A 25816-nucleotide genomic window follows, 5' to 3' on the forward strand; every position below is an offset into this window, starting at 1 on the left:
ACATGTTTATTTGTTTAATTTATTTGTAATAATGATTGGCACACATTCTTTAGAACAGAAGGATTATGGCGACGTCTGTACAATAATAACATGTTTGTAAATAAATATAAATCTCGAAATATACATAATAGTCGGTAGTTATGTTTTAGTAACTTTGTAACAAATTAAATGAAAATTACAGCATGTTTGCTTAAGAATGTAACTTTGAAGCCAATGATAATAATGAGAGTAACTGACGTAAATAAAAAATACTGACGTGTGACAAAGAGTATGTGCTTGACTTGAAAAACTTTAGCTCAATTAAAGTCTCAACTATTTTTCACTTTTCTAAAAGTACATTACTTCTGCAATCATATTTTATGTACAACAGTGACATCTTTGGTAAAAAAAATATCGACAAAATAGGTACTGCGCTATATACGTAAATAATGAGCATTAAATAATTTACAAGTTACTTATCTAGTGAATATTGTTACAAATCAAGAAACAGCTAAACAGTTCGTTGTTCAGCGGTATAATTAATTTTACACTATTAAAAATTTGATGGTGTTTGATTAGCCTATCTTATCGTAATATTTACTTTGTGCTAAGTACATGTTTTTTCTTTAATATTTAATATTTGCTCAAAAGTGACACCCCAAATTTGGTTGGAGCGCTACACAGCGCACATGTCGCAGGAACTAATTTACATTTAATGGAAAAGTTACATTAATTATTAGTCTCATTTAACAATATCACAATTTTAATATTGCAATAAATTTAAGTAGCTAGATATGCTTCCATTACTTAATTTAGTTGTTAATATGTAAAGCTTGCGTAGTACATTTCTAGCAAGCCCATCGTTCATTTGACTAGAGTTTTGGTAATTACGCTCAAGAAACAGAAACAGACATTACTGAACGGACTACTAAAATGCTGACACCTGTGTTTAAAACGCACCTCAAAGCAAAAGCCATAAAATTCGAACAATTTTATAATAATTATGCTACAACTTGCGCTTAAAACGATTGTGATTGTACTATAGTATAATATAGTTTTTTGATATTAAACTTTGATAAATATACATCTTTTGATATATAACATCAGTTAGGCGCCGAATGTGAATACTTGAACGGGTTTGGAGTTGCCACATTCTAGTAGTCCAGCATCCGTTTTGAATGTGTTTAGTGTAACATCATCATAACAAATGTAAAGCTGGCGAAGCCTAGGCTGAAACCTGGCTACGGTACTAGGAAGACACTTGGGATGAGGCCTAGCAAGCAGCCTAGCTCGGCAGACAGAACACTCAGAGTGGCCGTAGGCTATTGCACAAGTGGCTCGCAAGTGTCCAGGAATGTTAGACCGGTCCTCGAGCGGGGGCCCTCAGCCCCCTGGCGGCGATTGTTCAGTCTTGTTACCCCCCATCGAGTCACTGACGTAGACGACCCCAGCACTACTATTAGCCACTCGAAGAGCTGCACTATATTGTTTAGTAAAGTCACTGACTGCCGACGCCTCGCCGGTGCCACCACCAGAGTGTCCCTTCGCACCGCCCGTGGAGGCCACCACTCCGTCAAAGCCCACTGCGTGCGTATCGTTACCGCAATGGTAATTATAACTGCAGCAAAGCACTCCGTCCTGCGAAAACACCACAACGTTAACACCTCAGCACAGGCCTGAATCCGCCCACAACCTGCGAACGCAAATTGTGAAGGAATTCGCTCAGGGCTCAGTGCTAGTCGGAAAATCGTGACTGTGCTCGTCTATGAGTCCCACAATAGACTTGGTGGGGCCCCGCTCAACACCACGCTCTGCAAACGTCGGGCTCCCCAATTTACATTTCAAATATCTATAAAGATTGCAGCAGGTCTATAAACCAACTTTTACTGGGGTGGTTGAAATTAAAAAGTTTCAAACATAATACCTAATCATTTTTCTTCATTTCTAGCTTGTTTTAGCTCATTTTGCTCTTTATTACCATGGAAGACACTATGATATAAAATTTAATAACAAGCCGATCTTTGTGTATTGTTTTCACTGGTACACCAGTTAGTTAAAATCAAAATTGATTTTAAGTGTCTCACAGCCATACCTTAAAAACTCTGAACAATATCAAAACATGAAATTAAAGCGCAACTAATTCTGTATCGATTAGGCTAATAATTTGTTTTTACAAAAAAAATATATTTTTTTCGGACCAACAGACTTGAGACATCTATAAATTTATAGATTTATTTTTTAACACAAAAAATCTTAAACATGAGTGATTTACAAGAGTTATTTAGTATTTTGGGAGGAACCCGAGCCTTGAAAGTAGTGATGTCCAGCATCGGCCGGAAATCTATTGCTGTTGCATTTTCACTAAGACCATGCACATTCATCATTCACCAAACTCAGTTTCACTATTTAGAGGGAAGTTAAGAGTAAAAGCATGCATGTAAGAGCGATACACATCTATAGAGTGCTCGGTAAAATCTCTGGAAACTACAAGACAGGCAAAAAACAGGCACTACTAGAGGTGTGTATAGTTTGAGTGTAGTTAGAGTGACGTGATTACCGATGCACACAACACGCGACATTGCTCACCAGTTCCGCGCAGAACGGCACCTGGAAGGGAACGTAGTGTTAATTGTTAGTATAGCCTAGCTATGGACAAGCCAGCCTGGGCTCTATGCAGCGGCTAGCCATGCTCTGAGTTACAACACAGCCCGAAACGCGAAAGTGACACGACACAAACCAACAAATAGGCAGCACCTCTCTAAGAATTTGTCAATCAATTCGTCTGAACTCGAAGATGTAGCCGGTTACGAGGCGCTGCCGAGGCGTTCACTTTCGCGCACCTTGGAGCCCACTCCGCACGAATGTTAAGTAATGAGATGACATGAATGTTACAATGTATGAGGCTAAGGGTACACATGTAAGGCACTCTATCTGCGCAACTATTGCGCTGAAAATGCTCCAAGCAATTATGGAAAATCACAGTACCTGCTCGACGTACGAAACACTCAGACCACGACAATCATTAGTTTAAACATATCCCTTGGCTCCCATTCTACTCACCTTGCAGTTACAGGAGACGCAGGGATCGTTGGGGTCGGCAAATTGCGCCCCCGATTCGTACATTCTTCCCGCAAAAGTGCACGGCTGCCCCCACGTGGACGCGTTCCCCAAAGGACACAAATCGTCACAGTGGGGACAGCAGTCCCCGATGGCTTGCACGGGATTGTCACATAACAACGGCGGACATTTCATCTCCCAGCAGTCAACTTCGCCGTAGAGACACTCGCAAGTCTGGCATTGGTACGACCATTGCTCTCCGTGCATGAGGACCACATCGGTGAGCTCCTGGTGCTTGCAGGCGTGTTTTTTGTCGCATTGGGGACAACAGGGGTTTTGGCTACTGCCAGGAAGCGAGCAGTTGCAGTGCGGCTTGTCGCAGGTGATCACTCCGTAGTTGCAAGTGCACGTCTGGCAAGGGTCTTTCTGCGGAGATAGGGACAAGCCGTGGGCTAGTTCAGTGCCTTCGAACATGCAGCTTAGGCGGCAGTCTTCCTTCCCGGGAGGACACTCGCATCGGAAGCCTCCGTTGACATTCACGCATTGAGCAGTCGGGTGACAAGTGTGCAATTCGTCCACACATTCGTCGATATCTGTGAAAATTCGATCAACAAACCGGCGGTCAAAGTACTATTTCGTACCTTGGCATAAAGTTCCTAAATTATTGTCTGAGACGGGGCTCTGGTACCCCTCTTTACATTTACAATAGTACCAACCGATCATGTTCACGCAAACCGAAGCTTCGGTGCATCGATGGGCGTTGGTGGCGCATTCGTCCAAGTCTCGCTCGCAGCTGGAGCCGGTGTAGCCGTTAGGACACGCGCATTTGCCCGGACTCCTGCAGATTCCACCGTTGAGGCAACTTTGGTTACAAACAGCTGCAATGAAAACGCCTTAGTAGTCCTACTTTACCAACTCACCCACTTAAATAAAAAAATTAAAAGTAGAAATAGCAGCTTACGCTGGCAGTTGTAGCCGTCTCCTGTGTACCCCTCCTTGCAAACGCAGTGATAACTGCCTTGGGTGTTGATGCAATCGGCGTTGACGTCGCAGTTGTGTTCGCCCGAGCTGCACTCATCCAATTCCGCGCAATTAAATTTGTCCACTCTTCGGTAACCGGCGAGGCACTCACAGGTGTAAGATCCGGGGGTGTTGACGCAGCGCGTGTTTTGGTGGCAGTGGTGGCCTTCGAGGCCGCCCTCTTGCTGGCACTCGTTGATATCTAAATCGAGAAATGACCATCAAATGACGAAATCGCCGGTGGAGTTGCGTTAGTTAGTTGAATAAATTTATTTACAATGAGGTTCATACCAGTGCACAATCGTCCATCCCCTTGAAAGCCTTGGTCGCACTGACAAGCGTAAGTAGTTTGTAAGTTGAGGCAGGTTGCGTTAGCATGGCAAACATGCCCTTTTGCACAATAGTCAACACCTGTTAAGAATGAAATACACGCACCGAGGTTAGCTTTGTTAGTGAAGCAAATGAGATTATTGATGGAACATTCGGTTATTTGAAAGGAATAAAGCAGTACCTGGACAAAACTTGCAACAGTTATCTGCGACGCTGAATTGTTCGTCTGGAGGACAGGTGAGCTTGGGACACATCGTCTCTGGATCTATTCTGGTGCACTGCATGCTGCCGTCTTGACACTCACACTCCACACACTTCTTGATGGTCACTAGCTCTCCATGGTCGTAAAAAGCACCATAAAATAGACAATGTCCTGTAGAAGAAACAAGAAATGAAGGCATTGGAAGAGCGATTTTTCTTGACTTGGACTTACTAAGACAACTTTGGCAACACTCTCCGCTGATGTTGACTGGATGTTTGCAGGGCAGCTCCGGGCACTCGACGGGCCTACATTGTACTTCTCCGTGCTGTGGATCAAAAAGAAAGTGAAAATCGAGCGGTAACAGCAAGAAAGACGATAAGGATCAAGGAATTGACTGTCATTATCGATCGCGGTTAATCGGTTCGAACTGGATCGGTTAATAAAAGTACTACTAACCACGCAAGCACATAAATCACAGCCCCGTTGCCACGTGGCGCCGTCCGCATGCACCGTCCCGTTGACGTGGCACGATTTCTGACAGTCACATTCCTCCACTTTACTGATACGTCCCTCTGCTGCTACCAACTGCAAAACACAGAATTATATATAATCAAAACAGTGTACAGAACGCATAAGTGACGTTACATGGTAGTCCATATACCCTTTCGGAAAGTTCCTGAAGATGCCTTGTCAGCTCCTGCACGGTGTTCTGCAGCAACGAGAACTGGCCACACGTGGGACACGTCGAGTCCAGGCTGGGGCACAGCGACAGGTAACCGTGGGGACCTCCTATCAGACGAACGTCCTGCATGGCTCCCTGAAACAGACAAATGCACATAGTCCAAAGGATAAAACTTCGATGACGAAGAAGAAAGAAGATAGAAGAAAGAAAACGAAAGAAGATACATCAAAAAGAAGGACAACACCAAGAAGAAAATCTGTTATCCCTTCTTGCTTTCCTAATGGAAATTGCAAACTTTTTAATGCGACCATTTAAATCACTTCCGACCTCAAAACGACATCACAAAGTGGAGGAAGACTATGACAAAAAAGAAATCAATACATATCCAAGTCACGGAAGGTGGATTTTTGCATTTCCAGTCAATGTACTTTGTACGACCTCGGCATAATGTGGATAGGTCACTCGTTACCTTTTTTCCAGAAAAAATAAATAAAACAACTTCATTGAATTCGGTATAAGGTTACATGTCCATTAAGGGAAATTTATCAGATGGCGTGAATCTAATCGGTGAAATTTCTACGGTTTTTTACAGTAATAATGGTTTTTAGAAAAGTTGCGCCAGATACTTGATAAAAAATTAATTCAAACCTATTTGTGCGATTATTATGTGATGGGATATTCATTCCAGTGGGACCACTGAACCATTTCCAAAACCCCGTTAACCGACATTTTCTTCAAGTTAAAATAATCAAAGGAATCTTATTAACAAAGGCATTTTCAATAAAAAATACTAAAAAACTACAAGTTCTAGAGCAAAACGATGTGTTCACGTGAATTCTACGCATTTTACCAGTTCTTTAATAATACACTTTATTTGTGTACTACTTACTAGTAGTCGTAATCCGAGAGGTCATCCTCTTCTCAGAATACTTGACAACTTCATTATGTAAAACATTACAATACTCTACAATGTAATACAAATAATACAATACAATAAAACACAGTGCAAATCCACACAATAATTAAAAATAACCGATATTACATTACCTACTATTAAAATACTTTACAATGATAATACGCGGCAATAAGTGTATATTCTACTTAAAAGACGAAACCAGCCATATCAAAATGTCAAAAAGCTTTTAGAGAAAGCCAAAAATGATGCTTACAATAATGCTAATAAATTGGGTATAAACTTAAAACAAGAAAAAAGTTTAAAAGTCGTCAGAATTTCAATGAAACAAGGAACCGAAACGTCGAATAATTCAGTAGAAAATGATTCAGACATTCAGATGATGATTATAATAAAAGCAGCAAAATGAAGCAATGTTAATTAATATCAAAAAATACGTCTAAAGTCTTTTTATCAAAAAAGAAGTGTTATATTTAGTATAGTATAGTAAAAAAATTCATATATTTTTTTTTCATTTGAATAATTTTCATTGGGAATGAACGTTTTCTGAAAAGAGCATATATCTACTTTCATCAGGAAAATGCATTAATAACTGGGATATTTATTTTCGTTTAACAGTTTTATTTTGTCGGATGTGAAATTTGTGTGTTTAAAAAAAGGGTTCTCAGTATGCATTCTCAGTACTACTCAGTACTACAGAGACTACTCAAATTAGAGAATCAAGTCGAAAATAACCAACCACTTTACTGAGACATTTTTTTATTTAATAACATAAAATAAAAAATAAACAACAAACTTTCTAAAACCAAATAACAGTTTTTCGTAAAGCAAATTAAAGATTTCTATCAAAATAAAAAATTACTCTGAAAACAAGTTCAAAAAGCCTTTTAGGTTTTATATTCACAAAAAAGGACAAGTGTCTCATTTTTTTAAGTTTTGGATTTATCGAAAGTCGTATGTAATGTAGCGAACAAACGCATGATAAATAAATACTACATAATGTTAGCTCCTGTTAATAACAATAAACACTATCTTGCTGCTATTTTTCATCTTCCTATATACTTGTACAACGAAAGCTGCAAAAATTTTGGCGACCAGGTAGCACATTTCCAGCACTATGTTCCCGCTATTGATATAGGAGGGTTTCATAATGAACTATTGGCAATGTAGAACAGTGGTCCCGTTTTTGAAAAAAGATTTAACTTGGAAAAAAGGCCAGTCTCTCATATTAGGAATTCTCTCATAATAGACATATTTTGATAATGCTTGGTACTTAGGTTGCGTTGTAAGTGAAAAGACTTCAAAAATTAAATTTTCAAAAAGCGAATTTGCCAATTTCATGACATAAAATTGATGCCTAAGGAGTTCATATTTGTCAGACCTTATAAAGCTACAAGGTAAGTCTCCATGTACCTAGAGCCTATACTCACCTACAGTATCTACTTTCATTTCAAAGCCTCAAGAACTTTTGATATTCAGTAAATATACATAGGTACTTTCCAAAAAAACAGGACGATTGAGATCGCGAGGAGGAAGTTCAAAACCAATATTAATTATGTTTTAAATACACACGCTGTACAGGCCAAAACTGTGCGGACATGCCGGAACAAAGTAATTGCCTACACACGCTCCAGTTTATAAGCCATTTATGAGCTCCGTTTTTTGAGACAATGACACTTGATGGTGCTTTTTGAAAAGAGCTTCAAAATATTATTTATTTTTTACATAATGACTTTTAGAGTAGGTTTCAACCACTCTCTATTTATTAATTTCGATTTCCTAGATTTAGTATTTCTTATTTTTATTGCTGAATTCTTTGTATGTACTTTCCACATTCTTTATGCAACTCAAAATTTTTAATAAAAATTCTTTAGATTAATTTCTAGCGCCCATATCTTTATTTATACTCAGAGAAAACCCATTTTGCTCGAAGAAAACTGAGCTTTACGCGCGGGTTTGTTTTACATACACATGCTTCGATTTGCCTGCGATGATCTCGCCTGTTCAAGTATACCGCAGCATGTGTAGGAGCCCTTAGATTTCATCTCCTAGTTACAAGCCATCATTACTTTAAAATTTTAAATAATACCCCATGTTTCTTCATTTTTAATATGTGGAAAAAGCTTATTTAATAATGGAAGAAAAAAAGTCCATTCGTTTTTCAGTTAGGCGTGGTTTAAGTTTTGAAATTTTTAGTCTAAGGGCTGCATTTTACAATCGTCAGAAAGCTTTATCCAGAGGGTAAATTTTGGAAAATTTACTGTTGTATAATTACTATATATTTCAATTGTAACTACTACAGTAATTATACCACGAATAACTTATTCGGCGTTTATCTGACAATTGTAAGTAAAAAAGGAGTCTTTAATTTAAGCCAATTTAATTTAAGCAATTAAACAAAAAATATTGATATGCCTCGATTTGGATTGTAAAGGAAGAGTTCAAAACCAACATTAGTTACATTTTAGGAAGTTTCATCCGCTAGTCAGAACCCATTCTTACTTAAAAATCTTAGATAGCACCTCATAACTTTTAGAAAATGTGGAATCCTAATGAAAGCTGTCTTAAAAAAGTTTGAATAATCCAAAAACACAATAAAATGCATTGCTTTTTATTTCAAATAATACAAGTTTTTTTATTATTTTTATAGAGGCCTCCCAGCGAGTGTGTAATGCCTATTATCATTAGAGGTGGATTTTACAACTGTCATATCAGTTACACGTGGTATAATTGCTATAGTAGTTTAGTATACCTAAGAGTAGTTTATATTTTTAGATGTAGCTTTAATACTGATGTTTTTAAACTTTTATTGATCAGTTTTGCTAATCCAATAAAAATCTAGATATACCTACCATTCGAAATTTTTGAAAAACCAACTTGAGTCTACGATAGATAAAATCTACAAGCAATATAAAATAATGAGCTGATAAACAGCATTGATAAAGTTGCAATTTTGGTTCCCTCCCCGAATTAATCATAAACCAAAGGGAATTAAAAAAGTTGTCTCGAGCGGAAACAAGCACTAGAGCCACACCAAAATAATCCCCTGCCAAAATCTCGTGTTAACACGTTAATTTTTGACATGCAACGTATCGCTTCTTGCCTCGAAATTTACATAGGCAATTTTTTCCCAACTGTAGTATTTCCATCACCGTTTAGGCCCTCCAAGGGTCACGTCAGCGCAAAATAGATGCAGCTGGTGCATGAAACGGCTTTATGTGAATGAAACATGCACACTCCGATTCGATTTCGATGTTATCTCTTCACTAACAGGACTTACCTTAAAGTGGTAATGCTTGTTCCTCTGGCCTAGCCAGAGCTGTTGAGGTTCGGTGAAGTTCCGGTCCGGAGCACCGGGCCTCAAGAGTCTTTTATAGAGCGGATGGCAATCCACTAGCAGTTCCGCTTGCGAACCACTCACCGACACAGCCACATGATGCCACAGATTGTCCGCGAGTCTGTAATGGAACGTTTCCACGTACACTTTAGAGTCCACCCGCGAGGTATAGTGCAGCCGGATTTCGTTTTTCCGGCCGCTCGATTGCAGTTCTAAGTATCTGTTTAAGCCGTGTGCGAAACTCACTATGCTACCCGTGTTGCCCACTTCTTGCCGCAGCCACGCCGAAATCGTGAACTCGGGACTGCGACGCAGCAGGTCCGACACCTGCTGGAAAGCGGCCGCCGGCAGCTTCAGGTCCCGGTAGTCTCCTGCAACAACACAACATCTAAAACTCACATTTTACACAAAACCCAACTAGAACTAAAAGAAAAAACCTATTCAAATCTTTCCTGAGAAAAGTCCAATTTCGAAAAAGCCTACATTCTCCCAACTGTCTTAAAATTAAAATTAGAATGCAAATAAGCTGCCCAAAATCGAGCTTTCGTAAAGCGTCTAAAGCCCAAACTATAATAGGGAACTTTTCGTTGTTAATATTTAAGTCCAATATTCTTAAAAGTGGAAGTTGGTTTAATAAAGATAAATTACAGCAAAATCTCCCTTAAGGGACATCTCCGAATAACGGACATTTATTTTTGTAGGAACGTAACAAAACGTATATAAAAATTTCCACCTCCCATTAGCGGACACCTCTCCATAACGGTGTCCGTTGTTGAGAGATTTTACTGATTTTCGCTTTGCAACTATTGAAGAAAGATCTACATCGCTGTTCCGCCACGGCAAAAATTATCATCAAAATCTAGTTTAATAAGGTGTGAAATTCCGGGCGTAATAAAAACGGCCGAAGTGCAGGATTCTGACAGAGAAATGGGAGATAAAGAAAGAATCCCGTGGCCTCTATTCCTGAGGATAAGCCGGCGAGCTATACAAACACAAATTTATGGGGTTCCGAGAAGTCTGATCAATATTAACCTTGCCTCATTCGGCTCAGCTGGTAACGCATGCAATGGTAACGGGGCGGAACGAAGACTACTTGCACACAACCCCCTCGATTCCAACCGCGACCGAAATTCGGTTTCAACCCGCTTTTGTAAGCAGATATTTGGTATTGGTTTCAAGACGGATTCTTTTACCCAGACGAAGATTAGCGAGCGCATAATTTAACTAGTCCGCTCTAATTGCTTTGATTTTTCCAGAAATGCTGTAATAAAGTCGTAAAACAATAAAGTTTTGCATAAAATTTTATTGTCGGTTCGGGGAAAAATTTGAAATAGATCCAAGAAGTTTACGACTGCGGCGAAACTTTTTTGAACACTTATTACCAACTGTAATATCGATTGCGTTCCATATGAATGTAAAAATAGTTACTCTGACAAGTTATTGATTCTTATGTGGTGCTCTGTTAAAATTTATCTACTATTGACTTAAACTGCGTGCACAAACCTGCAATTAAGCCTTAAACATTGGAATCAGCAAACATTGTTGTAAAGACAACAGAATTTTATTTCAGTATTACCTAATCTTTCATCCGTGGAAACTAATAAAATGGGCCAGGAAAAACTTAATCAAGTTTTCGAGTTCTTAGAATCTTCCAGTTCTTAATAAAATAGAAGTACTTTCGAGAAGTAAACGAATATTTCTGGACCCAATTCGAGTAGTTTCGCTTGTTTCCGATTGGAAAAGACAAGTTGATAGATCAATTATTACGTCGATTTTCCGCAACATTAGCAGCCCTAACTTTAGCAATTGCATTTGAAGGCCTTTGAGCTCGATAAATACTCCGCCCTGATCCCGAGCAAGGGTTAAAGAGCGTTAACCTGATTTGATTCGATTACATACTTGAATTGGTTTCAGATCAAAGTTCCCGCAAGCTTTTAATTATAAATAACCTCCGCACAAAACAGAAACCTTGATTAATTCAATTTAGTTCGATGTTGTAACGTGTCAATCAATCATGTACCTTGTAAGTAGTAAGCCGGCCGGATTTGTTGAGGTCCTTGCGCCAGTGTAACGCCTGCCCAACTACTGTTGTGTGAACCCAAGGCACCCAGGAGGTCGATTGATTGATCTGGAGACGTGGCAGATGACAGCAGACCCGTAGGGTCCAAGCCGGTAGCTAAAACAGAAGAAATGAACAGTTACTGCAATAAAACAGCAACAGGGGGGCAATAAAATCCGACTCCTGCTAGCCACCCACCATGTGTTCTACTTTACTTTTGTCCCAAATGTTAAAAATTACAGCTTCTTGTGGTCAAAAATGGTGACTTCCCTTTAGGAAGCAGCTTTCGTTTTTTCACACGGTGCCAAGCAGGTGCACTCCGAGGGGTTAGTGATTATGTAGAGTACGTAGCGAATAGAATTATGTCGCTTTTATGTGCTTTACGGAAGCCGTCGACCCCTCTCCGTGCTAAATTATTGACCAAACGGGGTAAATATGAGTCGGGTCGTTTATACACATACTGGACATTTTCAATTTGTTGTTTTGTACGTGCTTTCCGTTATTAAATGTCCGTCTGGATTATATGGATTGGATCGAAATGACAAAAGCAATTTCGCGCTCGTGATATCTGACACTGATATATTCTCAACTCGGTCACAATAACTCGCTTATTGCTTCTTTTAGAGTTTGAGTTTTAATGCGGTTGACGAAGAGTGCTGGAAACATTCCAATCGGACAATAGGGTCAAAGTTTACAACAGATTTTTTAAACTCGTCAGCTGAAAGCTCCGACTTGTGGCCAAGACAGAACTTCAATTGAGGATTCATCTGGCGTGACGGCCTAACCACAGACAGGGTTTGAAAAAATCAAAACTAGCAAAAATTGCTCTTTCCAAGGCTTATTCAGACTAGTAGATACGTTTTCCCACGAATATTCGTGTCTAAATTCCATTAAACACCTTCTGGGGTGGACAATTTTTTATTTTTTTACTCACATTTGTTCACCTTGAATATTCAGGGGTCGCTAACCATTAGAATTTTATTTAGAAATCCTTCTCAAAGAATGCTGTAGTCCGCATACTTTCCCAATAAGTAATTCAAAGCTCGTGGAGCTTTTCTCTTATCTAATCACTATTTGCTCTATCAAATATGTGTTTAATATTCCCTTTGTGACACTCGTGCCGTCGTCGAAATTACGTGATAGTTTAAAAATAAAAGTCTATGCTTGCGTCTAGCCTGAAATAATGAAAGTGTGTGTTTTATCAGTGATAAGCACGCGAATCCCTCTTGGATCGCTAGGGAGGTCGAGGTTCTTCAACTCGACCACGTAATCGGCCTCGTTGGTTAATCCCTCTTTAATGTCACTATCGATCTTGTGGAAAATTTGATTAATTCGGATGCAAGAGCGTGTTCATGAATGGGAAAAGACGTGCTTGCATGCGAGGGTGCGATACTGCACGGTTTATTGCATAACGTAAAGTCCGGGAACGGCTTTTAGAATATTACAAGAGATAAAAAGGATGATTTGATACAAATAGCAGCGAATGTAGAACTCCTCAGGAAACGTGGAAAACTTTTATAATCCCGGCAAGGAACAAAGTGCATGGTTTAATTAGAAGAAGAAGACTCCAGTGAAGTTCCCTTTTTGGCATCAAAGATTAGAAGTCCAACAGGTCCCTCGCATCCTTCGGTTTAAATTTTGCAATGTGGGTAACACATTTCCCAAAACGAGAAAGCAAACCCCGCCGGGAAATAGTCTCTGTTAAAATTCACCGGCTCCCGGTGTTGCAAAAAGTGGAAGGAGTGAAAGTAATGGGATAATGTGGAGCAGTTACATCAGAAGAGTATCTGGAGAAGGAGGGCAATGGTCTGGATTTGTGCTAGACGGAGACGGCGTCTAGAAAGGCGCCCGAAAGGCTGGCAGAAGCGCCGCTATAAATTTCGCGTCGTGACGCCGTCGAGACTAGCGGACATTGTCACAGTTACATGTGGAGGAGGCGCCGGATTACATCACAATCATCAAATTCGAATTTCGCCGAAAAAAATCCGATTCTCGCTATTATTTGACGAGGGCAGTGACAGCCGCTGCACCAGACTAATAAAGTGTGTGTGCCACGACAAGTTTAGTCTATGCCAAGTGGATTATTAACCATTTATCTGCAATATTTATACAGACGTTTGGAGGTGCGCCAAACGCACCTCCGATGAGGTGGCGGGCTTATTTTTTCATCTCGCAGACCATATGTTTCCAGTTTTCACACATACGATGTGCAGACTTGGAGGAGTAATTTTAGTGGTGTGAGTTATTACAGGACTGACATAACACGTTACATGTGTAATCGGCTTCTTTGATTTAAAGGGAGGAGTTAATTAGCATCGTGGGATGTCCAATTAGGAGACTCTCAGACCCAATTAACATAAATTTTGCTACATGGCGAATTAAACTGAAATGACCCCGACGCAAACCGGATCCTTTTTCAATTTCGAAAAATTGCTTTCCTCAGACACGAACCGAAAAATATTCAATTTCGTAAAGACAAACCGCTGACACATATTGTCGCGTGATCAGACTAATATACTGATATTTGGCAGACGATGTGTGAACACATTTATCAATGAAACAACTCAAATTATTAGCCTGTGGAAAGGAAGATTAATGAACGTATTTTGCCACTATTTTCGACCCGCAACTAACGACCAACTTATTCCAGACCAACTTCTACCACAGGCCAAAACGTTTTTAATAATGTCGCAGCAATGTTCTTTCTATAACATGTATTTAAAAGAATACCATCCTTTTTTTTACCACTATTTTTAATACCACTATTTTTTAACACGTTTTCGATCGCAATATGTTTTCACCATTTTAAAACACTCTTCCCATAGCAACGTGTTTTAAATTAAAATGTTCCAACAAACACTTCTCAGGTGTTTAGGTATGCAACTCGCATACGCTCGCTGCGTAACGACATCCCTCGAACTCTAAGCTTGTGTTTTCGCAATTGTATTATTAATAACTATTTTCGAATAAAGACATTAATCTTTGTAATTCTGCATTCGTGTTATTGCATTCCTAATGCATACTCTAGTTCAAATATTTAAGATTTTAAGGGTTGGGGCTGAGGGTGCGATATAAAAATTCACAAATAACAGCTCTAAATCTTTCCCTTGACAAATAAAATAATCTCTTCCATTATATTTAAGAGATGAGTTGCTGAGGGAGAGGGTCCTTCATTGCACCACGCACCTATTTCTTTCGGAAAACCTAGCAAGCGTTTCCGTCGTCACATATTTCTTGATTGTGATAGAATATCTGACTTTTTTATTACTCGAGGTCAAAAAACTTTCTGGTTCGCAATAAAATCCATTTGGGATTTATAGCAGTTCTAATTCGTGATATGTCATTTGATACCATGACAAAAGGCATAATCATAATTCGATCATTCTTAGATCAAGGAGGAGAAACAGTGACAAGGCAATAAAATTCGGAAATACTTGTCAAAAGTCAAAAATCCCCTTTCAGGAACACGCAATACAAATTGCTATTTTAAGTTTCCTGTCTGGGGTTGTTTGGCGAAGGGAGTGAATGTCAGACCCTTCATTTGTTTACTATAATACTTCAACCCTTCGTCACATAATTCGCGGTTGATGTGCTTTTCACCAGCAAATGTTTCGGAAGAGTTTTTTAATTATTCAAGACTTATTACAACCGCCATCAGTATTGTTTGCCAACACTTCGGAGCCGTTTCCACGTTTTAATTAATGTTAGTTTGAAGTTTGTGGCCGTTTTTATTATGCATACATCAGCGCTACTTAATTGCCGGAAAAGTTACTTGCAGAAGTGTTTCAACCGGTTCAATACTGGTAACGTTTTTTTGATAATTGTTGTTTGGGTGGTGTAATCGATTAAAACCCAACAACATTAAAAAAACAGTTACTAAGTTACCCACTTGCTACATTACGTCACCTGTTTCGACCCCACATCAGGACTTTTCAGGGCGGAAGAAATAAGGGGCTAATTGTCAAGCATTAATAGCACAAAGCGTGCAATCAATGTTGGGCTATACAAAGGAGGAACCCCTAGGGATGGCCTAAGATGCGGAAATCAATATCAAGTAAGCTACTAGACTGTAGCTCGCTTTATACAATTCTGTGGTATCGTTAAAGACATTACGCTAATTACGGACGCTCCTCAACCCCCAAAAGACGAGATTTGGGGCGTTTTAGTTCTTTTTACTTCGGTATCATCGCTCGGAAATCGCACCGTAACCGAGCCCAAGAGAAATATTACAGGGTTGACCCACTTCTCAAGGCAAAAAGTTGTTTTTCCGGGCTTCCCGACCCAGCCGTCACCGCACAGATTAGAGCGAATTAATTTATGAATAATGGCCCAAGTGATTTCCACCAAACTCGAGACATTTTCATTTCACGCCATTCGCAGATCAGATTAGAATGATTGCATGGTGTTAATTATTTTCAGAGGGGTAGATTAGCTAATTTAATTTGGCTTCGAGCGACTTCGTGGAAAAAGGACCGTAAAAATAAATACAATTACGCAAAGAGGACAAGGACCAACGCGAAGGATAATCAATCATTTTGCCGAAAGGCATCCAGTTTTGCGTTTATTCATCTCAGTCATCAAAAAGCGGTGGAAAGTAAAAACAGGCCCACTTTTATAACTTGGCGGGCGATTTGTGCGAGTCTAGAGGAGTCTGGCACAGTGTGCGACAACAGCCAAGTCGTATTTCGAATATCCGGTCATCAAGGGGGCCGCTAGGTGGGTGTTTCCTATAATAACTGCACTTTTATATATTTAGACCGGGAGTTTTAATCACGGGTGCCAGACGATTTATGACGGACGGTCCACCTCTATTATATTTGCCAAACTAACACTACACACTCAAGGACATGGTTTTAAATAGAGCAATTCTCAGAATCAAAAACATAAAATCGGACCACCGACTTTTCAACGCAGTTCCGAGGGAAAGGCGCTTTTCTTATTTTGCACATCCATTTCACGTGCCGCAACAGGCTTTAAAGACATCGACTTTGTTTACAAATATTTACACGGGATAGTTTGTCAAGATGTCAGGTGGATAAAAGCCACCGTTTCTTGCATATTATTTATTGTTTATGGAATGGAGCGGCTTTACAACGTCAATCAGGTTCTTCGAATTGATTTGTGTCAATCTGGGGGATGATAATTGAATTGTTTACGCTTATTTAAACCGTGAATGCCTCCAATAGACACCTAAACGCCCATTATCCATCGCTCCACTTTAATTATACAACTGCTTCGCTGCAATAGTTTCAAACACTGGCCAACAAATTGACCATTTGAAACTTATTTCAATTTTTCGTTGCAGTTCGACAATCTCCAAAATTCTCAAGAAATGAAGGGGTCGTTCGAAGCAGTTCGGAGGGGAAGTTGCGGCCCCATCTCGAAATTACCACACGCAAGACCGAGCACTTCCCCTGCATGTCCTGTCCGTGTAATAGAAGCCGCGTCACCAAAATGCACCATGGTCCTGTCAACAGAAGCTCAAGTCTGCCATGTCAGATATTTGGTATAATTAATTCCCGAGAAGCTGGCACACGACACCGTCAAGACCCAGTTGTCACAGCTGTCGCACAAATGGCCCTTGTCCAAACTCATTTCACATCTCATCGCACTTCTTATTAGCGAACAAATTAAGCCGAGTTTCACTCTCACACCCCAACGGTGGGAAGAATGCGTTACACCCCATGAAACCGGAGGAATTAAAACAATTCCGGACACTTTTAGAATAGGTTTCCAGATACGTGTTACGTCTGGAAACGACGGCGAATACATCAACCCTCACGGAATTATTTTTCTCCGCGATAAAATCGGAATGATTTACTAGTTGATAGAGTGCATATGGGGCAATTGCGTTTCGGATTTATGGAGGGTGCGGGAGTAACGTGTTTTATGAAAGGTAAGGGCTTGTTTGATGTTTAAGACTTATTGATTTCGTATTAGCGTTCGATATTCATGCTTGTACACCATTGCTGATTCAATTAGATGATTAATAGCTGCCTTATTTAATTAATAAGGAGCTTGTTGGCAGCTTCCCGCTGTTTCCGTGGCATTAGCAATCTCAGAAGTTTAAGTTCACTCATGTTTGTAAACAGCCCTAGCATAAATAACTGCATGGGGGCAATTGCGCAATTTTAATAAGCGCTAATCAACGTACTATACTCGAACTAATTTACTGATTGGAGTACGCGTGGCGTACCAAACCGCAAACATTTGTAAAATCCCCAAATTGCCCTATTCATTACAGAATTGGAACATTAAAATCGTCCTTTCCCTAATTAGGCTTTCTCTCAGTGCATTTTTTCTCCCCGACTACTCAAAAAACATGCAAACTCTTGAATAAGTAGTAATTACACTCATTAATAATTTTCTTACATCAAGTTTAATGCCACGATAAAATAAGTAATGGCGAGAGTAATAAAGTGGAAAATCGCATAATATGACTGTGCGTGCCTGAAATGTCAGCTTTTAGTACTCAGCTGTTTTTGGCTCAATTTTTGCAAAGCAATAAATTAGAAATATTCCTCCAGAAGTGGCAAGTCGTGAAATGATCAACTTTTAATGACTTATTGATCCCGAGAGGTAAAGTAACTCGGCAAACATTTGCTCCTCAATATTTTATGGGCAGCACATTTATCACAGACTGACTGTTCTAATCAGGCAATTTGAGTTTAACACGAATTAAAAACAAATAACATTAAACCATTAAAAGAACGTAATCAATAGGCCTCACGTAATTTCGACGGAAACTCAACACGCACTCTTTTATGATCAGGATCGAAACTTTGCCTCGATATGGAACTGCAAGATTTTAATCAACGGGTTGATTTATCGGAAGGAAGAACGTCCCCGAAACATTTCTATTTTTCTCTCACCTAATTCAAAAGAACAGCTTCCGGCGGCGTATGTAGACCATTTAAAAGAATAATCCGACATTACGTATGTCGAGAGCTTTGAACGATCGCATTTATACGATTCCGTGTGGTTAAAAACGAGCCGCAACGACATCTTAGCACGACATTGCGGCTTATTTAAGCAGCCATCAATTTTTTATTTGCAGCCGGTCGGAAATAGAACTTGACAAAATGTCTTGCAGTTGCAGTAACACAGAAATTATTAAAGGGACGTCTAGACTCGACTCGATAACGAGCGGAGATTTAATTTCGCAACGCTGTGAATACCTGCAAATTTAGGGGAACCACCCCACAATTACTTACCACTGATTTATGACGAAATGAAAATTCCCCCCTACCAATAACTGTCTTAAATATGTGAGACGAGTAAACAATGACCAGCAAACACATCAAGGGAGCAAATAAGGGCGAGTTCATCTTCGAAACACCCTGTGTTTCGCACACTGCGAGCAATTCTTGACCAATCCAATCCGAAACGCATAGCTACCATCAGTAATTGGGTAATTTGTAGCGTACTGTTGACGACAAAATGTAGTAAAATATCGTTCGACGACAGAAAATTGTTCTTCACGCTGAGCGCAGTCAAGGCGACGCTAATTCGACAACCATAGGACTAATGAGGGAGTTTCTACGTATCAACTTCACAATTAGTCGCATTGTGGAAGAGACTGAAGAACAATCAGGCGAATTAGAATATGGTGCATTGCATGAAAAGACGGTTCGGGGAAATTGTGCAGTCGTGATTTCTCGACGATCAAGGGCGCACTTTTACATTATTATTTTGCATTTTCCGGCACTTAATGCCCCAGCGAATGCTTCTGACGAGACGAATTTACCAAGTAAAGCGCTTGAATAATAAACAACTGTTTGGGGCCTGTCCAAGAGTTCAATATATCGTGGGGAAATTTAGAGGGAAATCTGCCAAAGCCGAAAAAATCGGCAAGGACACGAGACGCTCGATCAAATTTTGCATATTATGTCACATAAAACACGACTTTATTAAACCACTATTTTGCCCAAAAACAGGATCATCCATCAATGCTAGAACTCCGATGGTAGTCTTAATAGTCAACAAATTTAATGCCTTATCATAAAATAACACTTACTGTTTTATTTCCTTGTCCTAACCGTCACTCCTTGTACGACTTTTACGCATTCAAAAGCTCGATAATCGTAAAATCTGGGTAACAAGTGGATGTTTCAAGTTTCAAACTTATATGCAAAAAAGTAGACGAAAGCTTTCTGGCACCTGAAAGCTTCTTCACACTTGAATAAATGTTGAATATTACAATCGTCCAAGAACACGAACCGTCGATCATTATTGATTGAAAAATCGTCACGCAACTTCACGTCCTTTTATGTAACATTATGTTAATAGAAACCACCTAAATATAACTCCAGTTCTCGGAATCCACCCTATTAAGAGAGTAATTAAGTCGAATTTTATTTTCAGCCACGAGTATACATTCTCGTGCATTATTATAGTCCAGCCCTAATCCAATTTCCTGTCTTATCGATATTTTAAAGCTCTTTCAGGTGTGTTGGTGGACTGCCTCGCAGGCGATCGATCTTGTAAAAAAAATTTTTTCCGCGTATTGATTCCAAGGGAGGTTTTTCCTTGTTAGAGGTGACACCGTTGTTTTCGTGTAAGGAGGTTATTAATAGACAGTGACTAGAAACAAGTGGTATAAACGTGGATACACACCGTACTGTCTGATACCGATTCGAGGGCTTTGGTGTTCGGTTACCAGACGATACCGACCAAGCCCGCATCCTTTGGCGAGGGTGCATGCCAGGAAAATCTCAAGACTGGCGGAATTTTGGCTCAAGCATGCAGCAGGACGATAAAGCTGCAATTTGGAAAGTTTGGACTTTTGTTTGGATAAACGAGAGCTTCGGTTTCAAAACCCATTTTTATTTATTCGCCGAAAACAAGCTGTTTTCAGTCAAGCAAAAGCATAGTGTTCGCAACCGATAATCACTACAAAGTGGGGATTTAAAACGAAAAAGGTAATAAAGATAAAGAACTTGAAAAATGCACCTCGGAAAGAAAGTTGGCGTGCAAACAGGAAGTCGGGAAATGATAACGGAAAGTAATGAAAACGCTGTTTTACTGTAAATTTTATATTTTAACAGCGAATCGTTTGAGACAAAATAGCACTTGCGGTGCTCTCAAGATTGAAGTGAAATTTCCATTCGGGACTCTGTTTTTTCGTAAATGATATGCAAATTGCTTTGAAGAAACAATTAGCGCAATTTAAAATTCAATTATTCAAGAGAGTGAACAATTTAATTGCGAAGTAATGAAATTTAAAGCGTTCCCTGATTCTCTTATAACTTAATAAGTTTCCAAACAAACCGTTCGCAAACTTGAAATGAAATTCTGGATGGGATTAATAAATTTGTCTCTCGCATTTAATTACCGAGCCATTATAGCCGTGAGAATTGCTCAGAGTAGGCGAAATTCCTCTCATATTCACGCATAATCACGCTCTTGACCGTCCGATGATATAATTTTCGTTTAAATGTAAGTAATTGTTTATTTAATTGGTACCTGTGGTATTTTTGAGCGGAATTGCAAATATTTGAAGTGGCGGCCCGTCAACACCGCGATAAACAGTTCTCTTCGATAGTGAGAAACTTTAAATATTTATCTCATAAATCTCTCAAAAAACAAACATTTCCTCCAACTAAGCGCTGAACAATGTCTAACATATTAATTAATTCCGGCATAATCGATACGGATAAAACCGAGCTTAGATGGAAAACTGCAAGCATTCCTCGGCTAATATCAGATTCTGCCGACTTGGATGAATTATACAGGTCACGCCACTTTTTCTTTTCCTTCTTCCTAGTGACCCTTTATCGACTATGCATGGCTCGATATCTGCCACAAAGTCCTAAACACGCGACCTCTAGATACATTTTTTATAGAGGCACAATTGAGCCGAACTTAATTCCCCAACATTTTACATAAAAAGCCAATAACGAGAGGTCATTAGGGACGTGATGACCGCTTTTTGCCATCAAACGACGCTTCCGGAACGATTTTAACTTAGTATAAAGGTGGCAATTTTAATAAAGCGTTTTAGGGTCAAATAATTATTTATACAAACAGGAAATTCGGTATCGATTATTTTCGAAAAATTATAGATGAGCTTTGATGAAAATTAACCACTATTTCCGATTAAAGCGGAAGTCCGGGGTTAGTCTGAGCCCTCGAGAGACTAGTTCGGTTGCCCTTCAAGTGAAATTTTCATTGACTAAAACGTAATGAACTAATTAAAATTGCTGACACTGAATTCAGCAAACTTAGAACGCCAATCAGCGAATAAATTTTTAATATGTAAGTGATTTTCGCTTCGAAATCTAACAAGAAGTCGGAAAAACTGCCTTGCAAAAAAATCGCTGACCTCGCCGTTTGAGTTATGAATGAAACAATTCCAAGCGTTGCGAAAGTTGGGTAAATGTAACAATTTTAAAAATCCACTAATTTCCTCGACATGATAGTAAAATTCGGTTTACGACACGACGATGAGCGGTCATAACGTTATATGAGGTGCTTGGCATGCATCGAGCGCTGTTTCAATTAATTTAAAAGCAATAGAAATGTTTGCGTAACAAATTTATTGATTGTTAAAACCTCGAAGTCTGGATGCAACGATCGTTTCAGTAGCGGTTTGTTTATTAATTTTTCAGATGGATCCGGTCATCGTCTAAAAATAAAATTATTGCAACAAATTGTCTATTAATCGGACAACCAAATGTCGGGACATTATTTTTAAATAATGACGAAAGTTGCGGGCTTGCAAAGCGATTTTTGATTTCATGCGCGAATAAAATCGCTCAAAATAAATTTTATTTCGATCGCATCGACAACTTCAATTTTCATCTTTCGTTCATATTTACTTAATGGAACTAGACTAATGGATTTTTTCCAAAAAATATTAAGTGACGAGGTCTGAAAGCAAGTTAACAGTAATCACAATCAACTTGAAAGCTCGAACTTCTTCTGACTAAAAATGCAAATTTGAATAAAACTGTATTAAGAAATCGACTAAATGGAAACTATGAGTCAGAAAATATGTAAAAACAATAGTTTTATTTACGCAATGGAAAAGCACTGAATTTTATGAGGCCAGGATGAATAAATTATAGTGGAATATGGGGAAATGGCCAGGTGGTGCAAGTGGTGCAGGTTGAAGTTCTTGTCACGCCTCAGCAGTTTGAACTGGCTAAATTTTTTCCTCCCTCAACGTATTTTACACAATCCTCTCAGCTGAGAATACACAAAAACCATGATTATTCGTAGAAGGTTCACACAACTATTTTGATTATTACAAGTTTTACCTGAAATAGGGGCAATTTCTAAATAAAATACAGTCATTTAATATTCAGTTGTGTTTACGACTAAGATTAGATCGAAAGCCAGAAATAGAAATTGATTTGTTAAAAGAATTGTTTTATTTGGTAATGTAGGTAATGAAGACAGTAGCAACTACAAATTAGGATGAATTAGAAGACATGCGCCAATGTGAATGAATATTTTATTTTTTAGGTAATTATCATTTTTATTCCAGAGATTAAAAGTCTAGGATTAAATTTGTATTTTAAAATCTTTAAACATGTCGATTAGATTTTTAATTGTTTCCGTTCCTGTTACATGATATTTAATTTTTTAAATGGAGACATAAATAAAAAGCTCATTTTCTGTGGTTGTAGTCAACAAGAAGATGAAAAAGAATGGTCAATGAAACCATACTTGGGTCAAAAATCCCTCCGAAAGTATGAATAAAACCAGACTTTTGATCCTCAAAAAAGTGTAAAAATAGGGGCAGCTTCCGGAAGATTAGTCAGACTTTGTGGTGAAACGCAAAAGAAAGCGAAATTCTGCTGTTTGGCAAGAGAATGAATAAACATTCAATAGGAAAATAAAAGTGCCTTGAATCTAATTTCAATACAAATGATTCCTCATTGTGGTAAGTCTTCGTGACCTTGAATAATAAAAAATGTTTAGCCATTCGTGATTTACGCGTAAGCTCGTCAAAGAAACTGTGCGCCGCGGTCGCTCTGAGAAACGGAAAATTGTTGTGTCTAGAGGTTGTTTGTTAAATTTGGGTAAAAGTTGGTGTGCGGAAATCCTCGTTTCGCGTATATTTCGGCGCTTTTTGGCAATGGTGCGGTAATAAATCTCGCTTTATTTATACCTGGGCACCTGGGTTGAGCGTGTGTTGTTAGCGAGTGAATTATTTTTAAAGTGCGAAAATTTACCTGAGGCAAGCCACAGCAGGGTGGTCCAAGCCGCGACCAAGCAGCAGGCCATGGCCTCTCTCCGCGGCCCCTCACAGAATTGTCAGCCCTTGGGAAGCCGGCCCATGACGGGAGCCGTCACAGCACTCGAAGGGTTGATCACGAGCGAGGGCAGCGGCCAGCAATAATACACATGGTCAGCACTAGGCAGCAGGATATCGCGCGACGCTACTTCTCACCGAAAGACCGTCAGAGACTGAGCTCAGTTCGCTGCCGAAGGATTTGGACGGCTGTCCGCGCCGGCGCCCGCGTCGAGACGTCCGATACTGCGGATACAACCAAGACACGTACGTACCACGGAAGTACCGGGGGCGGCTTCGCCGGACGACACCTGGACACCGGAGCCAATCGGGGCGAGACCGGACTTCACTCACCGCAACACCGACTCATTTGCTGACGACTGTTTCGCTATACCGGTGGCCGGCTTATAAAGACGACCACTCAAAAATCACAAACGTGACTGTCAAATCTACTAATTGTTTGCTAGCTAATTGTAGAAAGTTCGAACTAGATGCAATATTCCGGGTTTGTACAAACTGTAATATTTATTTAACGTGGATTTTGTTGAAACAGTAACTTTGAAATGCAAATATTGCATTTGTGAAAAGGAAATTGGCGCACACTCAACTTTTGACACTGGTGTCAAAAAATTCAAGATTGACAAACGGATTCACAATCACGTTTTAGTATTCTTCTTATTAGTTGTTTTGTTACTTGGTGTAAAAAGCTCTACCAATAGTACTACTTCCAAAAATTGTAATTTATAGATTTAGAGGATCAAATTGCTTTTCTCACTATAAGCAACACCAACTTGAAGATCTAGATCTTCTAGAAGATCCTTCATAAGGTATACCTACTTTCATGAAATAAGTATTTATAAGGTGGAAAATGATACCTTCTGGAGGTTTAACCCTTTTCTTCGGGAGAAGAGAATTTGTTTGAGTTATTTTCGTTACTAACTTGGGAAGCAATTTCCCTCATGAGCAATTTGTTTGCGAATTGAAGTTTCCAGACACGTTAGGTAAACAACTATTTTATATCTTTCAAACTAAAATAATGATAAAAGGTGAATAAATTTATAACTCCATTTGTAGTAATGAAAGCCCCATTTTTCCCCATTGATTAATGGGAATGAATTTAATTCTTTATTGATCTGCATTAACATTTCCTATAACTAGGACAAAATACTATGGAGGAATCTAATAAATTTAATGAACTTATTTTATGTTAATTTTTTTTTTTCATTTAAATAAGAAAAAAATGGATTATTTTGTTTGGAAAAATTTCTTAAAAGTTCTCCAAACGTAACCTTTAGAAGTGTCTTAAATCGTTTTCAATTTTGGGAACATCACAGAACAGATGTAAGCTTTCTCTTTCAAAAGCACAAATACTATTTCAAAATGCTAGAGCTGCCGATTCTTGAAGAGTAATCCAAAATTATCAAAAAAGTATGGGAAAAGCTGATAAAAGCTCTCTAGAATAAATAACTCGAGTAATTAAAAACGCATTAAAGTGTGGCTTATTTAAAATAACAAAGTTGATTCTTGTTCCGGTATAACCGAAAGTATCGTCATCTCTATAATATTGTCAGTGAGAATGAATTTTGATCGATTATGATCGTATACAAGTTTTCAGATGAATATTATTGTTGAAACTCACAATACTTCTAGTTTTAATGATTTTTCTGGTAGATAAAATCAAGGAAACAAATAAAGAAAAAATTAACAGCAATAACAACGAATTTTCGTTTATTACAGAACAGTCACCTAAAATGAAAATAACGTGTCTATAAAAAACACGCCTTCGGTGCATTTTTGAATCAGGTTCTTATTTCCTTTACAAGATTTGATTAAAAAACGTTTAAAACAAACAAAATAAGTCTAAATTGATGGTGTTTTGAAAAAATAGACCTCAAAATCGCAAAAATAAATTGAAGTTGATGTTACTTTCACTTCAAGTCGTTTGGTTTTGTACGTAATTTTGTCAAAAATAGACTGAAAGATGACAAAATTCGGT

At 38.9% G+C, this 25816-nt stretch overlaps 1 protein-coding gene and 1 long non-coding RNA gene across 5 annotated transcripts; one reads left to right on the plus strand and one right to left on the minus strand.

Moving 5' to 3' along the window:
- Positions 1 to 3: 3 nt before the first annotated feature.
- Positions 4 to 24413, minus strand: LOC663652 (protein kinase C-binding protein NELL1). 4 transcript variants are annotated; one of them, XM_015979492.2, is made up of 13 exons: positions 23762 to 24413; positions 11541 to 11696; positions 9464 to 9891; positions 5250 to 5405; positions 5045 to 5173; positions 4820 to 4913; positions 4568 to 4759; positions 4348 to 4467; positions 3998 to 4258; positions 3678 to 3914; positions 3040 to 3629; positions 2566 to 2586; positions 4 to 1617 (listed from the first exon to the last, which is right to left on the minus strand). In XM_015979492.2, exons 1-13 carry the CDS (start codon positions 23811 to 23813, stop codon positions 1363 to 1365), a joined length of 2691 nt encoding a protein of 896 aa, XP_015834978.1. In that variant the 5' UTR covers positions 23814 to 24413; the 3' UTR covers positions 4 to 1362. The 4 variants fall into 4 exon arrangements, with proteins under 4 accessions (XP_015834978.1, XP_015834977.1, XP_015834979.1 ...); XM_015979491.2 differs by having other exon boundaries at positions 2537 to 2586; XM_015979493.2 differs by lacking the exon at positions 4348 to 4467 and having other exon boundaries at positions 2537 to 2586.
- LOC135267188 (uncharacterized) lies at positions 15115 to 20214 on the plus strand. Its single transcript, XR_010335549.1, has 3 exons — positions 15115 to 15633; positions 16885 to 17475; positions 19002 to 20214. It is a non-coding gene; the product is annotated as an uncharacterized LOC135267188 (long non-coding RNA).
- Positions 24414 to 25816: the final 1403 nt, after the last annotated feature.

The sequence above is a fragment of the Tribolium castaneum genome, chromosome 9 (genome assembly GCF_031307605.1).
Source record: "Tribolium castaneum strain GA2 chromosome 9, icTriCast1.1, whole genome shotgun sequence".
NCBI classification, from domain to species: Eukaryota; Metazoa; Arthropoda; class Insecta; order Coleoptera; family Tenebrionidae; genus Tribolium; species Tribolium castaneum.